The sequence below is a fragment of the Phymastichus coffea genome, unplaced genomic scaffold (assembly GCF_024137745.1).
Source record: "Phymastichus coffea isolate CEN01 unplaced genomic scaffold, Cenicafe_Pcof_1.1 PCOF00003, whole genome shotgun sequence".
Lineage (NCBI taxonomy): Eukaryota > Metazoa > Arthropoda > Insecta > Hymenoptera > Eulophidae > Phymastichus > Phymastichus coffea.
Genome location: NW_026706814.1, coordinates 9,043,338 through 9,058,569, shown reverse-complemented (window position 1 = coordinate 9,058,569; position 15,232 = coordinate 9,043,338). Strand labels below are relative to the sequence as shown.

General features: G+C 39.3%; 2 protein-coding genes across 3 annotated transcripts in view; one reads left to right on the top strand and one right to left on the bottom strand.

Annotated features, from left to right (window-relative positions):
- LOC131664074 (potassium voltage-gated channel protein Shaker) overlaps window positions 1–15,232 on the bottom strand; it is a 1,178,399-nt gene that overhangs the window by 46,681 nt on the left and 1,116,486 nt on the right. The window lies entirely within an intron of this gene.
- LOC131664975 (piggyBac transposable element-derived protein 4-like) lies at window positions 478–2,382 on the top strand. Its single transcript, XM_058936521.1, has one exon. It carries the CDS (start codon window positions 478–480, stop codon window positions 2,380–2,382), a length of 1,905 nt encoding a protein of 634 aa, XP_058792504.1.

Here is a 15,232-nt window from a genome sequence, read left to right as displayed (position 1 = left end):
CTATATTTTTTTTGTATTTACTTTGTAATTTTTTCTATTATAATCTTATGTATTATTATTTATATTTATAAGGGATTATATCCCGTATAATAAATTTAAAAAAATCTCTAGGTTTGAGCGGCCATATTGGAACCGCCATATAATATAAGCAAAAAGTGAACCTGAAAAAAATAAGCAAATGAAAAAAAACGCGATTTAAAAAAAAATTTTTTCAATTTATCGCCACTTTCTTTCCTTGTGATTTTTTTAAAATATTGTGGTAAATTACAACGTAAGACACCTTCCTTTTTAACCCTTTGCACTCGAGAGGTGACTCTCACTCACCATCGGGTGTGCTACCGCAACTCGAGAGGTGACCTTCGCTCACCACTTGGTTTGCTGCGGTAACTCGATACGCGGGACTAACTGTTTTCGTTTACTTTGTTCGACGCAGGTTCTTACGCTCTTTCTATACAATGTTAAGAAGTGTAAACGGAAATGGAGATAACATTTTCTTATTTGGGATTAGTCCGCAACCACGAACCGGACTGCATTTTCGGCATCAGTTCGAACCTGACAGTCGTAGCAGAGAGACTGCTGAATGTAAAGTTTTTGATCCCTAAAAACATGGAACGTAATGCTGAATTAAGTTCAAGTGAAGATGAGTTCGATTTCACGATGCTCAAGGAGGAAATTACGGGTCTACACAGAGAGCTTCAAGGTACAGAGAATAACAGCAGTAGTGAAGATAGTGACGAAGTGAGAGGTGTCATAAGGCGAAAGATCCGAGTAATAGACAGTGAATGTGACAGTGATACTTATACTACAGAAGACTCACAGTCGGACAGTTCCGAATGGATTACTTGCACTGAATCTGAAGAAACACCGGCAAGAATACCATTCATAGCCGGCGACACTACTGCAGGACCGCACGCACCATCAGATAAGGAAGAACCATTGGATTTTTTAAAACTCTTTGTTACTAATGAACTGGTGAATGAAATTGTTATCGAAACCAATAATTATGCCGCAAAAAAATTAGATGGAAAAACATTATCTCCTTACTCGATATGGCGAAATTGGCGGAATGTAACCATCGAAGAAATGTGGGCGTTTATTGGTGTTATAATAAATATGGGGACAATGCCGTTGGCAAATTTGCAAGAATATTGGTCACGGAGTGATGTCAGCTACATTCCTTTTTATTCGAACAAGTTTACAAGAGACAGATTCAATCAGATTTTTTGGATGCTTCATCTAAAGACAATCCAAAGACAAGATGCAGGACCACGAACACGCTTACAGCTAGTTAGCTGTTTCCTGGATTACATAAATTCAAAATTTCTAAACTATTTTACACCGGGAAGAGAAATTTGTGTGGATGAATCTACGATCAAGTTCAAAGGTCGGGTCTCCTTCATTACTTACAATCCGAAGAAACCGACCAAATGGGGGATTCGAGTTTATACGATGGCAGACTCAACTACCGGTTACATCTGTGGCATTCTTCCTTATTATGGAAGTTTGACAACAGACAGCTTGATAAGGCACGACCTTCCGGTGTCAACGAGAATACCATTGCATCTGTACTCAATGCTGCTGGAAAAACTACCTGGTGCTCAAGGACATCATATGTTCACCGATCGTTATTACACGAGCTATATCTTGGCCGAAGAATTATTGAAATTAAAATGCCACCTTACAGGAACTATCTTAACAAACAGGAAGCATCTACCAGAACAAATAAAAAGAATAAAATTCGGAAAAAAATCAATAGTAGCATACCGGAAAAAAAATACATTAATTTTAGCGTGGAAGGACAAAAGGGTTGTCACATGCTTGACCAACTGGAACAATGCAGGTATGACGCGTGTAAAACGAATTTTACGAGGTGGAGTAGAAGTGACCGTCAAGAAACCTAACGTAATAATAGATTACACCAAACATATGGGCGGTGTCGATCGTGCCGATCAGTATGCTTCAACGTACTGTTTCCTAAGAAAATCACTCAAATGGTGGCGTAAACTGTTTTTTTGGGGTTTGGAGATTTGTTTAATAAATTCATATATTTTATATAAAACCACTAAAGAACAGAGAAGCGAACGGCCGCTTAATCACTTACAATATTTGAAGACATTAGTCAAGCAATTGACTGGAGATTTCCACCAGCCGCGCGACCGAGCCTCGACTTCAACAGCCGAATCCGACAACATCCGCCTAAATGGAAAGCTGCATAGCATTCTAACAGGAGTTAGAAAAGATTGCAAAGTCTGCTCTCGAAGAAGCAAGCCCGGCAAACGACACCAAACAACCTATTATTGTGACACTTGTCCCGACAAGCCGGGCATGCATCTAGGCAGTTGTTATCTCAAATATCATACAATGCAAAATTACAAAGAGTAACGTTTGAGAAATTATCATCTTAAATATGTAAAGATACATTTAATATTAAAATATAAAAGTTTTATGTGTTACTTTATGTGTGTAATCATTTCAAGCTAGAGGTAAGAAATTCACCAAATACGCTACAAAACGCTTCGAGTTGATGGTGCGCCGCGCGAAAAAGGTCCCGAGTGCAAAGGGTTAAAATGCCGTTTGGTTTTTTTGTTTCAGATTCTTCGTTCACGAGCTTATCTGTCCGCCATGGGACGCGGGATTTTTTAACCTACTGACTTCGACGCACACTATAAATTAGAAAAAACGACGAAAACAATTAAAAAAATTTTGTTTGAAAACTTCAAATCATATATTTCATATGTGGAAATTTGCAAATTGATATAATAAAGGAACTGAGAACAAAAATATTGAAAATTAGCCTATTTTATGTTGTTATAACCGGTAATACCCCCTTAAACTATTTTAAGCTTTGGTTCGATTTATTTAATCCATTCATTTTGAAGTATCGAAGTGTCCTTCACCCTAAAGAACACATTTTTATTCATATCTTGTAATCAAAGTTTCTATGGAATTGATTATACACCAATTTCCATGGCTTAGTATTAATGATAGTTATCAAGTATTTAAATGTATTGGAAGGAAAAGTAGAACTTATAATATAGAAATAAGAATAGTCAATTTTTTTTTAAATAAGAAGAAATTAAACATAATTTCTAAGCTTCACTAAATTAATTAGCTTAAATATAACTGATTCAAACTAGGGGTCGCGATGGCTTAATGATTAAGAACCGATTTTGTCCAAGAGATCGTGGGTTCGAGCCTCGTATACTCGTACGTGAAGGTTTTCAGAAATGAAATTTTAATGTCTGTTACCCTGGTTCCGGTGATTCGGATTCTACCTTAAACTGTAGGTCCAGTCATGATGCGTGTGAATCTTTATCCTGCTACACCATTTTAACAAAATAGTCGGGCAGTGAGTCTGCATAATCAACCAATGTGAAAACAGCCCGACACAAATAACATTTTATAAAAAAAATGATTACATCTCACGTATGTCTAATTGTACTTCTCAAAAAAATAATTATTTGTTATTGTACCATATTTCTCATAAAAATTAAAAAATATCGTTATCGATAATTCACCTCCTATTTATTCACATAAAAGACATAATTAAGCAAAAATAAATTCACAGAAAAATTGTACCTTTTGTAGTCTAAATTGTACCATCAGTAAAATTCTATAAATTTGTTTCTAAAAGAAATAATAGGACAATTACAAATTACCACTAATTGTTACAACTTACAAGGATGTCATCCGGAAATACACTTTGCGCAGGCGTAGAGCTTTGTAATTGACTTATTATTTCTTTTAGAAACAAATTTATAGAATTTAAGTTTAAACCGACTAAAAAAAATTGGAAAAAACGTTTAAATATCCATAATAACAAAATTTAGTTGACGTTTTTCGGTGTTTTAATAAATATTACCCCTAAGGGGGGGTAAATCACCCCTAACACAAAATAACTGTAAATATGTAATTCAATACATAATATTTCGTAGAAAGTTTGTATATAGAGGTTTTCGAGATCGCTCTTTACAAATCTGGAGGTATCGATAGCAAATCCTCGACTGGTTCATTTTCATACGCGCGCGTTCCGTCCCGTCGTGTGCCGAATTCCCTCGTCACATTTTCCCCAACCGGTAGATGCTGCACTTGCGGGCAGCCGCATGGTTGGGCCGTTAGCGCTAATAAGACGTTTATCGTTACAACACAAAATAACTGTAAATATGTAATTCAATACATAATATTTCGTAGAAAGTTTGTATATAGAGGTTTTCGAGATCGCTCTTTACAAATCTGATATCAGATTTTGAAAATTTAGAATGGCGGAACCAATGTAGTGGACGAAAATGTCGAAAAAAAATGTTAACTTTCATAAAAACTTGTTTACGAATGTGTGATCTTTGTAGCCTGTATATGTGAACTAAAGAGCCTTAAACCCTAAACCCCTAAACAACAAATAGGCTAGATGCCTGTGCTTTTTAACCGAACCACCTCAAATTCCTAAATTTGTAAACAAGAAAATTCTGTGTGTGAAGTAGTTTTATAATTTCCGTAGAAGTTATTATCAGAATGTTATTGAAATTCCTTTATTGTAAATTTAACTTATAATGTATTTTTGTTTATAATATTAGAGTATAATAATAATAATCTACAATCTTTTATCTTTTGCCATAGTGCATTTTTTGTATTGAGCATAAAATATATTATTTTACGAAGTTTTTTCAATGGTAGTCCTCATAAAAGTGTTTAAAGCACAATGCTTTTTTGCACCAACCACATCGTACAATTGCAATGTTTGTGTACCCTTCCCTATTTACAATGTGTTGCACAAGACTTTCCAAAACTGAAATCTATAGGATTGTCAAATTTATCTGGTTTTTCATTGACGTAACCGCTTTTATACCAGGAATATTTAAACAAATCTATATATCTCGGTGAAGACAGTTGGTTATGAACCAATGGTTGCAGTTTAATTATATTATTTCTTACATGTAAATTCATATCATGATCCATTAACATTACATTATCAGAAAATGTTCGGACAAAGTTTTTCCAAATACGGAATCCATATACATCAAGTGGTTGTATTTTTCCTGTGGTTCCAGTTGGAATTTTTTTTATGTTAATAATTTTATTTTGTGGCATCGTTTCTTCTATAACTTTCTCACAATGACCACTCCAAGAATCAAGTAATAATATTAAGTGATGGCCTATATGGGGATTAAATATTTTTTCCAACCAGATTTTGAAGTGATCTGCAATTAAAAGACTTACTAATTAACTGCTCAACGATATTAGAACGTAAAAATTGTTATTAGTTCCCTTACTTGTTGTTAATTTTCCAGATTTGGATGCTTCTACGTACACGTTTTCTGGTTTAAATATGTTTTGTTCTACAATACTTTACCGTAGACACGAGTATAGACATATTACCGATATTTTATTCAATCATTTTGTATGTAACAAATAACGCTTCGTTTTATATTTCAATCAAAGATTATTTATTTTTCTGCTTTTATAACTTAGCATAATTTCAAAAGTAATTTCATAAATTATAAAGTATTTTATAAATTTCATAATTATATAATTTTATAAATTCAAAAAGTCCACACTTTTTTGCAAATGAAAAAATATAGGTTAATAAAATTATTTGATCAACCTCTTTGTTTTGTAATAAATTTTAATGATGTCAAACTTAGGAGTTTTTCATTGTTACAATTATGTCGTAAGCCAAAAGTTTTTTAGATGAATTCTCGAAGTAATGATTATTCTATCTATAGTAAAATATTTACAGTTTGGAATTCCATAATAATACTATTTGATACGATTTAATGAATTTATCAAAAAATCTAAATTCAATAATAAATATTATTCTCATTATTATTATTATTTTTCATTATTGTGGCGAGCTTGACGAACCGAGTTCTACGTTTGAATACGAATTCTTCGTTCGAAGCTGAAGTTGCCGCAGTATGATTGTTTTGTTACTATCGCATTAAAAAAAGTGTTTTATTATTTTTCTCAAGAGTCGTTGTTTTGACAGCTCCGTATAAACTAATTATAATAAAAGCTAATTATCAACATCAGTCTCTATACATTAATTCTCCTCATTATCATTGCTATTATCAGTATTATTGTTATTCTTGCTATTATTATTATTATTATTATTATTATTATTATTATTATTATTTTTTTTTTTACAAGGAGTTGCGGAATCCTTTTTGCGGATTCCCCTTAGTCTTGATCTAAGGAGGTATGTGGGACTCCCCAAAAAAAAAGACAGGCCTACCCACTAAACCGCCATCTCCTTGTTGTCCTTCCCCCAGCCAGGGACTATGTTGATATTACTTCTGACTGGGGGTTCTGTCTGTGTTCCTTCGTTCGTATCGTTTTACCGTGCGTCGTTACGTCGCGTCAATCCGTCTGCTCAGTCGTCCTTCAGACAGTCGTCCGCGTTCTTACGTCTTAGTATGGTTTCCGTATAGGTAGCGACTAAACGCCACCATTCGGGTTTATGCAGCATCACCTCTACAATGTTATCGGGGGTGATGTTGCCAACTGTTGTCTCTAGTTCTCGTCTGAGTCTTGTCCAGCGGTCGCACCCGAAAAACGTGTGTTCCGCGTCGTCTCGTTCGTGTCCACAATACTTGCAATCGGGTGTTCGTACTCGGTTCATATTGTGGAGGTAGCGTCGAAAGTACCCGTGGCCCGTCAAGAGCTGGGTGACGTGAAAATTCACATCACCAAAATTCCTTCCAAGCCACGGTCTCACGTCCCGTATCAGTCGTCTCGTCCATTTGCTACCTCGTTCTTCTGTCCATCGGTCTTGCCACATGTCGATCGTCCTTTCGCGTTCAACGATTGCCGCGTTCTTTCGTCCTATGTCTGTGCTGCTCCCATAGATCTTTTTGTGTTCCGAGGCAAGAAGATCCACGGGTATTACGCTCGCCACCACCAGGACAGCCTGCGCAGAGACTGTTCGGTAGGAGCAAGCGATTCGCAGAGCGCCCTGTCTCTGTACCATCGTCATTGTCTTACAGTACTTCTTTGTCTTCAAGGAATCTGCCCATATTTCCGCGCCGTATAAGAGGATCGAGTGAGCTGTCGCCATTAGCAGTCACCGCTTTCCTGGTCTCGGTCCCGTCGTGTTTGCCATCAGGCGGCTCAAGGATGTTATCCTCTCTGCCGCTTTTCGGGCTGTCTTCTGTATGTGAGGCCAGAAGGTCATCTTCGTATCGAGGGTTACCCTAAGGTACTTGACTTCCCCTTTGGTCTCCGTTTCGTATGTACCCACTCTCATGGGTAGTATCGTCTGTATGCGTCTTCTCGTGAGAAGCATAAGTTCTGTCTTTTCTGTTGCGAGTTGCAGTCCGTGTTCTGTCATCCATCGTCCAACTCGTCTCATGGTCTGGTTCAACGTCAGCTGCGCCAGCTCGGGAGATCTCTCCGTGATCACCGCCGCCACGTCATCAGCGTAGGCGACGAGGGTCACTCCGAGTGGCATCCCAAGCCGAAGCAGACTATCGTATAGACCATTCCAAAAGTCGGGTCCCAGTATCGACCCCTGAGCCACCCCAGCGGTGACCTGTCTCGTTACCTGTCCTTCGATCGTCTCGTACGTTATTCGTCTGTTTCTCAGATAATCCTCCACAACCCGAACCAGGTACGGTGGAATCTAAAAGTTGCTTTTCAGCGCCTCCAAGATATCCACCCACCTGGCCGAGTTAAAAGCATTTCTGATGTCGAGCGTCGCTAGCAGCACAATGGGTCGCGCCGCATGGCAGTGTCTGTCTAGTTCCAGGAAAGAATCAATCACCTTTTGGATCGCTCCAATCGTCGATCGACCCCTCCTGAAGCCGAATTGCAAATCTGAGAGACCCCCTCCGGCCTGTATCGGGTCCGTCAGTCTCGGTCTGAGTAATTGTTCAAAGAGTTTACCAGTAGTGTCAAGTAAACTCAACGGCCGGTAGGCCGAAGGAGTGCCAGGGTCGCCCTTACCTTTTGGAATAAGAACGAGCCTCGCCTCCTTTCACCGATCGCTGAACGTTCCTGTCGTCAAGCACGTATTGTACAGGTCGAGAAGTATCTCCGGCCGTAGACGAGCCACGAGCCGGAGGATCTCGGATGGTACTCCGTCCGGTCCCGGTGCCTTACCCGTCTTCATCGCATTCGTTGCTCTGATGAGCTCCTCAGCGGTAAAAGCGAGGGGCATTTGTGCGTCCACGTCATCCATCACGTTTGTCCTAATCGGGTGCGTCGGAAACAATCCGTCAACAATCCGTCCTGCTGTTTCGGCAACTTTAAGTTCCGGTGAGACTCGGGCCCCTAGTTTCCCGGTCACAATCTTGTAGCCGGTTCCCCAGGGATCCTCGTTCACCTCCTCGCAGAGCTTCCTCCAGCATCGCGTCTTGCTGTCCCGTATTGCTTTCGTCAGCGTCTTCCGTGCTGTTTTGTATATGGCCTGAAGGTTTTCCCTTTCGGGTCCACCTCCAGCCCTCGTCGCACGTCGCCGATTTGCCAGGCATATCTTGCGTAGCTCGGCTATTTCGTCCGTCCACCAGTATTGTGGTCGTCTTTTTTGTATCTGTCGTCGTTTCGTCATTGTGCTGGTGCACAAGTTGTTTATTAATTTCGCCGTCTCGTCTGTCAGTCTTTCCGTTCTTCGCCGGCCCTTTAGCTCAGGAGGAATCTTCGACCCCGGGGCTGATGCCGCCATCAACTCCTCCGAAAATTTTTGTCGGTCAAGTTTGTTAAGGTTCCACCGCGGGGGTTGGTGGATTCTCGTTTGTCTCGTTTCTGTCCGTCCCGCCACTTCGAAGACGATGTATTGATGGTCGCTGGCTGTATAGTCCTCGACCACCCGCCACCCCCTCAGCCGTGGCAGGATTCTGTCCGACGTCATCGTCACGTCAGGGATGGAGTCTCCAATCCCTGGTCGTCTGTACGTCGGCGTGTGTCCCGTATTTACTACTGCTAGGTCCAACCTTGCGGCCATTTCCAGCAGCAGTCGTCCACGTCGGTTCGTTTCGTTCATTCCCCACTCGATCGCCCTCGCATTAAGATCCCCCGCAACGATGACATCTCCGGGCAGGTCCCTGATCCCGTCCTAACAGCGTCGCCTTCCTTTCGAACTCCGCCGCGGTGCAGTTGGGTGTCAAGTAGACGCTGACATAAGTGACAGCGCCGACTGTAGCCCAGACGTAGTCGTCCCCGACTCCGCGGTTGGAGACTCTAAATTGAGCGGCGCCCCTTACCCAGATAGCAGTGGTCTCTGTCCTGTTTGTAATGTATGTCTGGGACATCCTTTTCCTGTATGGTTCACACAGGATCAGAATATCCGCGTCATGTTCGTCGGCTATCTACGGTAGGAGCATGTCTGCAGTCCTACTTCTATTCAGGTTTCCTTGTACTACTCTGTCCGTCTTCCGGCACGCATCCTGCACTCCTCCAGCACGGCCCGGAACACGGCACACCTGCCGTTTCTGGCGAGGTGGGCGACGTCCCCATGCCCGGCCTCGGAGCACAGTGGGCAGACCGGTTCTCCTTTGCATTCCGTCGCGTAATGTCCGGATGCGCCGCATTTGCGGCAGCATTTCGTCCTGTCCTTGCCCGTACATTCGGCCTTCACGTGGCCGAAGCCCAGGCACCTGTAACATTTCGTCACCGTCAGTCTTTTTCGGACGCGGCAGTGCACCCAGCCAATTCCGATCCGACCGCGCCGCAGCAGCGCCTCGGCTTCTCGCGATTCCATTTCGTAGACCGCCATATACTGCTCAGCGCGGTTAGGACCGAAAATGTGGACCCGAAAGTCTGTGTCTCGCCCAGACTCTCGTCTGAGCGCGTCCGTCACGTCTTCCGGAGTCGCAACGCAGTCCAGATCCATGATCTCCAATTGTACCTTGGAAGTCATAGCCCTGACACTGCCCGCTTCCCCGATGGCCTCCTGGATCTGTCGCTCAAACAGGTCGCGTCCGTCTGGTTTGTCTGCGTCTACCTGCAGCTTCAATAGGCACAGACCGTTCTTAGTCTTCCTCAGGGTCGTCACCTGTACGTGACTCTCCTTCGGATCGATCGTTGTCCGGATTTTTCGGACGATATCGGAGTACGACGCGTGTGTCCCCGGTTTGACGAGGACAGCGAGTCCCCTTTTCTGGTGGGCCGGTCTGTCCTTGTCAGGTCGATTCCTTGCGTCCGTTTTCTTTTTTGTTTTTTTCCGTGTAACGGTCTGCCAGTCTTTGGTCGAATCTGTCGTCGGTGACCTCTTTTGTGAGGGCTCCGGCGTGGTTCCGGTCAGCGAACGTTTCCGTTTCGTCTGTGGCGCCTCTGCGTTGTTGTTCGTCGTCGTGCTTGTCTTGTTGCTGTCTCGTCGGTGTCCTTCCGGAGCTGTGTCCATCCGCTTGTGCAGCGCAATGTCCACAGTCTCGAGAATTGTCTTGATTCCAGTCTTCACTGTCATATTCATGTTTTTTTGTATGTTTGCTGCATCGGCCATTTTTGTCGCCGTCTCTTGTATTAGCCTTAGCAGTTCAGTCATGTCTCGTATTTTGTTTATCGTGGGTGTTCGTCCTGACGTCTGTTCTTGGTTGTCTGTGGCGGAGGCGTAACTCACCCCGCTGCCGCCACTTGATACACTGTCTGTCCTCTGTCGTTCTGGTATGTTCAGTGTATTTTTGTTCGTATCGTTTCGTTTGGTCCTCCTCTTCGCCATGCACAAGGTGCGGCCCTCAAAATCCTTGCCGCTGCCCGTGGCCACCAGGGCTTTCACCCGATCGGAACCCGGGGTGGATTCTCCCTGAGAAGGGATTACCACTTGAGGTAAATCAATGTTTTCTTTGTGCATTTTCCATAGTTTTCTGTCCCGTTATGCTAGAGGTCCCTCGTAGTCGCGACTCCACGAACCGCGCTGGGACAACGCACAGCCCCTGAGGTCTCCCCCCTGTGTGTTTACCCTGTGTGTTCAGTGTTCCCCCCTGTGATGTGTGCGTGTATGTAAGTGCCCATGGGCAAAACCGGGCTTCGTTCACGGGGAGAGCCCGTTTAGAGAGATCCCCTTCACTCGCTTTCGGGCGGCTCCGTTTATAGGAGTCCCCTACCATTCGCTTTTCGGTAAGGCCCGTTTATAGGGTCGCCGAGCATTCACTTCCCCGGTTTGCCAGAAGGCGTGTGTGTGTGAGTGTTTGCGTAGTGTGTGAGTGTGTATGTGTATAAGTGATTAATGGTTGGACACATCGGCAGAATACCATTATCTTTTGCGTCATTTGTGAGCCATATCTTCCTCTTGGCCGTGTCCGTTATGGCGTTGCTGCTCAGAGCATTGACGCGACGGACATCGTTTCCACCGGGCACGTCGTGGACGTTGGAAGCTAGCATTTGCCCAGTGAGGTGTTACCACTCACTAGACCAGCCCGGCATTATTATTATTATTATTATTATTAATATTATTATTATTATATTACTATGATAATTTTTGTTATTGGTAAAAATACATAAAAGAATATTAATACTCGAACTTCATTTGCAATTAAAGAAGACGTTGTTATTGAAAGGGAATTGTATATACGAATTGTATATTAGTTCAATGAATGTTATCCTACATCAATGAGAATTCCACAGATAAATGTCTTTCACTAATAAAAGTTGTTGACAATATTTGCGAATCAGTATATTCTTTTTTTAGATTGTTTTCATCGACTGTTTACCTCAGCTGCCTGTGTTATTTTTTCGGCAGTGAGTGAGTTTTGTGGGTATTCTAGTTCGATGCTGGAAAGTACGAATAGTATGTCTTTTTGTTTGTCAGTGGTATGATACGGTTGTAGAAAATTTTCTTTAATGATTTTATATAGATTTACATTATTTAATTTCAAAGTGAATAAAAGTTTCTATAAATTTTAAAAGTAAAAAATAATTAGTTTAAAAGTGATTATTTTTAAAATATGTAAGTATTTTATTCACTTTTTGAACATCTTTTCAGTAATTATTACGTTTCATATAAAATGAATAAATAAACTTTTGTATTTTTGCTTCTTCAAATTAAACTCGATACCGCTCAAGGGGCTCGTCTAGAAAAGATACTGTTTTGTTTCGTCTCGTTTCGAAAATTTATTGTAACGAAAAAAAATTTATAATTTTTTTTTTCAAAATTCCTTCAGAATTAAAAATGTTTAGACTAGTACAGTCTCTTGTTTAGCGATATCGAATGTAAGAATACTATCGTAATAGTTACTTACCATTCATGTTGAGCACGACTCCTACACAATAGGCCTTATATTTTCACCAGAACAAAAAGTGTAACCAATTAAAAAATGATTATTTAAAGTGTGAAATAAATTTTGAACTAATATGGGTTCGCTGAAGATGCCATGTCTGTTTTCAAAGCGAAAAAACATGCGATTTTCGGTGATTTTTTAAAAAGAAGTTGAAAGCTGTATTTTATTACAGAAAATTGTTGGTTCAAAAGGGTTTTTCGAAAAATTATTTTTAAAAAAATGGCGGACGTTTTATGAAATAACGTGGTTTTTCGAAGACTTAATTTTTCATTTTGCTTCCTCCCAGAGAAAGCTTTATAATAGTAAAATTTTTAGTTAAAACTTCATAGAAGTAAGTTTGAAGGTGCTTGGAGGTCGAATTACGTATTTTTAGCAAATGTTTGGTCCTAGTCGGATTTAGTTTAAAAGATATAACGTTTTAAAAAAAACCCTTTTTGTGAATAACAAAGTTATGGTTATAGCTAATTGTAAGTAAATTTTCTTTTAGTAAAAACATAAGTATTTTGTATTCTTTCAAAAACAATTTGTACGACTTAAATATCTTAATTTTTTTCATCTGAAGAATGGAAAACCGTTTTTCAAAAATCGAAAATTCACTATAAATCAAAAACGTGTTGATAAAATCAAAATGGATTCTTTTCACGCATTCGGGATAGAAAAACAAAAGTGGATACCAAATTTTATCGATATCCGATGGACAGTTCAAAAATGGTATACACACACACATCCATACGGACATTTTCTATAAACACGTTTTTTGAACTTCAAACGAAGTTTTTTTATGAAGCTGAAAATTTTACTATTACAAAGCTTCTTCTAGGAGGAAGCAAAATTTTAAGACGATTGCTTTTACGATTTTCAAGATATCTTGGTCACTGAAAAACAACTCTGAAAAAAACAGATTTCCTTAACATGGCTATAATTCCCTTAATCCTTAACTGCTATGTGGGGTAGATTTACCCCAGACAATTTTTAACAATAAATAAAAAATTTTTTTTTTTTCAACAATTTTTTTCAGTGTGTGTAACATTAAAAATTGTTAACCTGAATTTTTTTTTTGTAGTAAAAAGTTTGTAGTAAAAAATACATATAGACTGATAGAATATGAAATCATTTATTCATTAAAGACAATTGCAGCAAGCAACGTTGGAACCGCACGAGTAGCGGACGTTCCAGCGGCCGAGCGGCTAGCGGGCGGTTCGTTTCATTTTAGTGCTGTCTTAATCCTAATAGCGGGCACTTGATTTTCTCAACGGTTTCTTATGTAAAAAATGACAAGGAACACGATGGTACAAAAATTTAAAAAAATATCGTTTTTTGAAATATCGTCGATTTTTTGAAAAAATTGTTTATAACAATGACATAAATAAATGATTTGGTATTTTACTATTTACATTATAAAAGTGAAACTCTTTCCGCGACTTTTAAAAAAAGAATCATGTCCATATCTTTATTAGTCTCCGAGAAATCGAATTAATAAAAAAAAGTCCAATATTTTTTCAACAGTTGATAAGTCGGCCCCTTATCAATATTTTGATCTAAAACTCTGCACAGATGTTGACCTCTGTATAGGTAACAAGTCTACCAACTTTGAACAAAATTGGTGATTTGATGTCTTAAACTTTTTGAAATAGTCAAGAATTGCCCTTTACTCGTTTTATTCTGGTAGAAATGTAGCAGTCGTGCCTTACATGCAAAAACACATCTTATATGAATTTTACCGCTTGTTTTTATTTCAGATTGAAAAATGAAAATTAATCCGTTAAATGTTCTAAACTTATTATTAGCATATTTTCAAGCGTTAAACATACTGGATAGTGCCACGAATTATCATGAAACAGAGTTGGCCGAAAAAATAAAAGAAATTTTAATAGATGCAACACATGATTTCAACGATGTAGAAATGATTACTGATGACCCTTTGGATTTTCAAGAGTATAAGGACTATAATGCGGAAATAATTGAAGATAAAGTGTAACATCATTTTCCTGATCCGGATATAGCACCAACAAATCAATGTACAGCAGATCTGGAAGAACATTAGCAGTAGAAGGAGAAAAGCAAGTGCAATGTCTGGTACAGTCAATTTCAGCAACAACGCATAGTTATACTATACAGCCACTAATATTAGCTACTAGACAACTGTTGTCACAGCTATTTCTAGTTTTAAAGGAACCAAGTGGCAAGATTGGCCCTATTGTAGAATAAAACATATTTAGACCAGAAAACGTGTACGTGGAAGCATCCAAATCTGGAAAATTAACAACAAGTAAGGGAACTAATAACAATTTTTACATTCTAATATCGTTGAGCAGTTAATTAGTAAGTCTTTTAATTGCAGATCACTTCAAAATCTGGTTGGAAAAAATATTTAATCCCCATATAGGCCATCACTTAATATTATTACTTGATTCTTGGAGTGGTCATTGTGAGAAAGTTATAGAAGAAACGATGCCACAAAATAAAATTATTAACATAAAAAAAATTCCAACTGGAACCACAGGAAAAATACAACCACTTGATGTATATGGATTCCGTATTTGGAAAAACTTTGTCCGAACATTTTCTGATAATGTAATGTTAATGGATCATGATATGAATTTACATGTAAGAAATAATATAATTAAACTGCAACCATTGGTTCATAACCAACTGTCTTCACCGAGATATATAGATTTGTTTAAATATTCCTGGTATAAAAGCGGTTACGTCAATGAAAAACCAGATAAATTTGACAATCCTATAGATTTCAGTTTTGGAAAGTCTTGTGCAACACATTGTAAATAGGGAAGGGTACACAAACATTGCAATTGTACGATGTGGTTGGTGCAAAAAAGCATTGTGCTTTAAACACTTTTATGAGGACTACCATTGAAAAAACTTCGTAAAATAATATATTTTATGCTCAATACAAAAAATGCACTATGGCAAAAGATAAAAGATTGTAGATTATTATTATTATACTCTAATATTATAAACAAAAATACATTATAAGTTAAATTTACAATAAAGGAATTTCAATAACA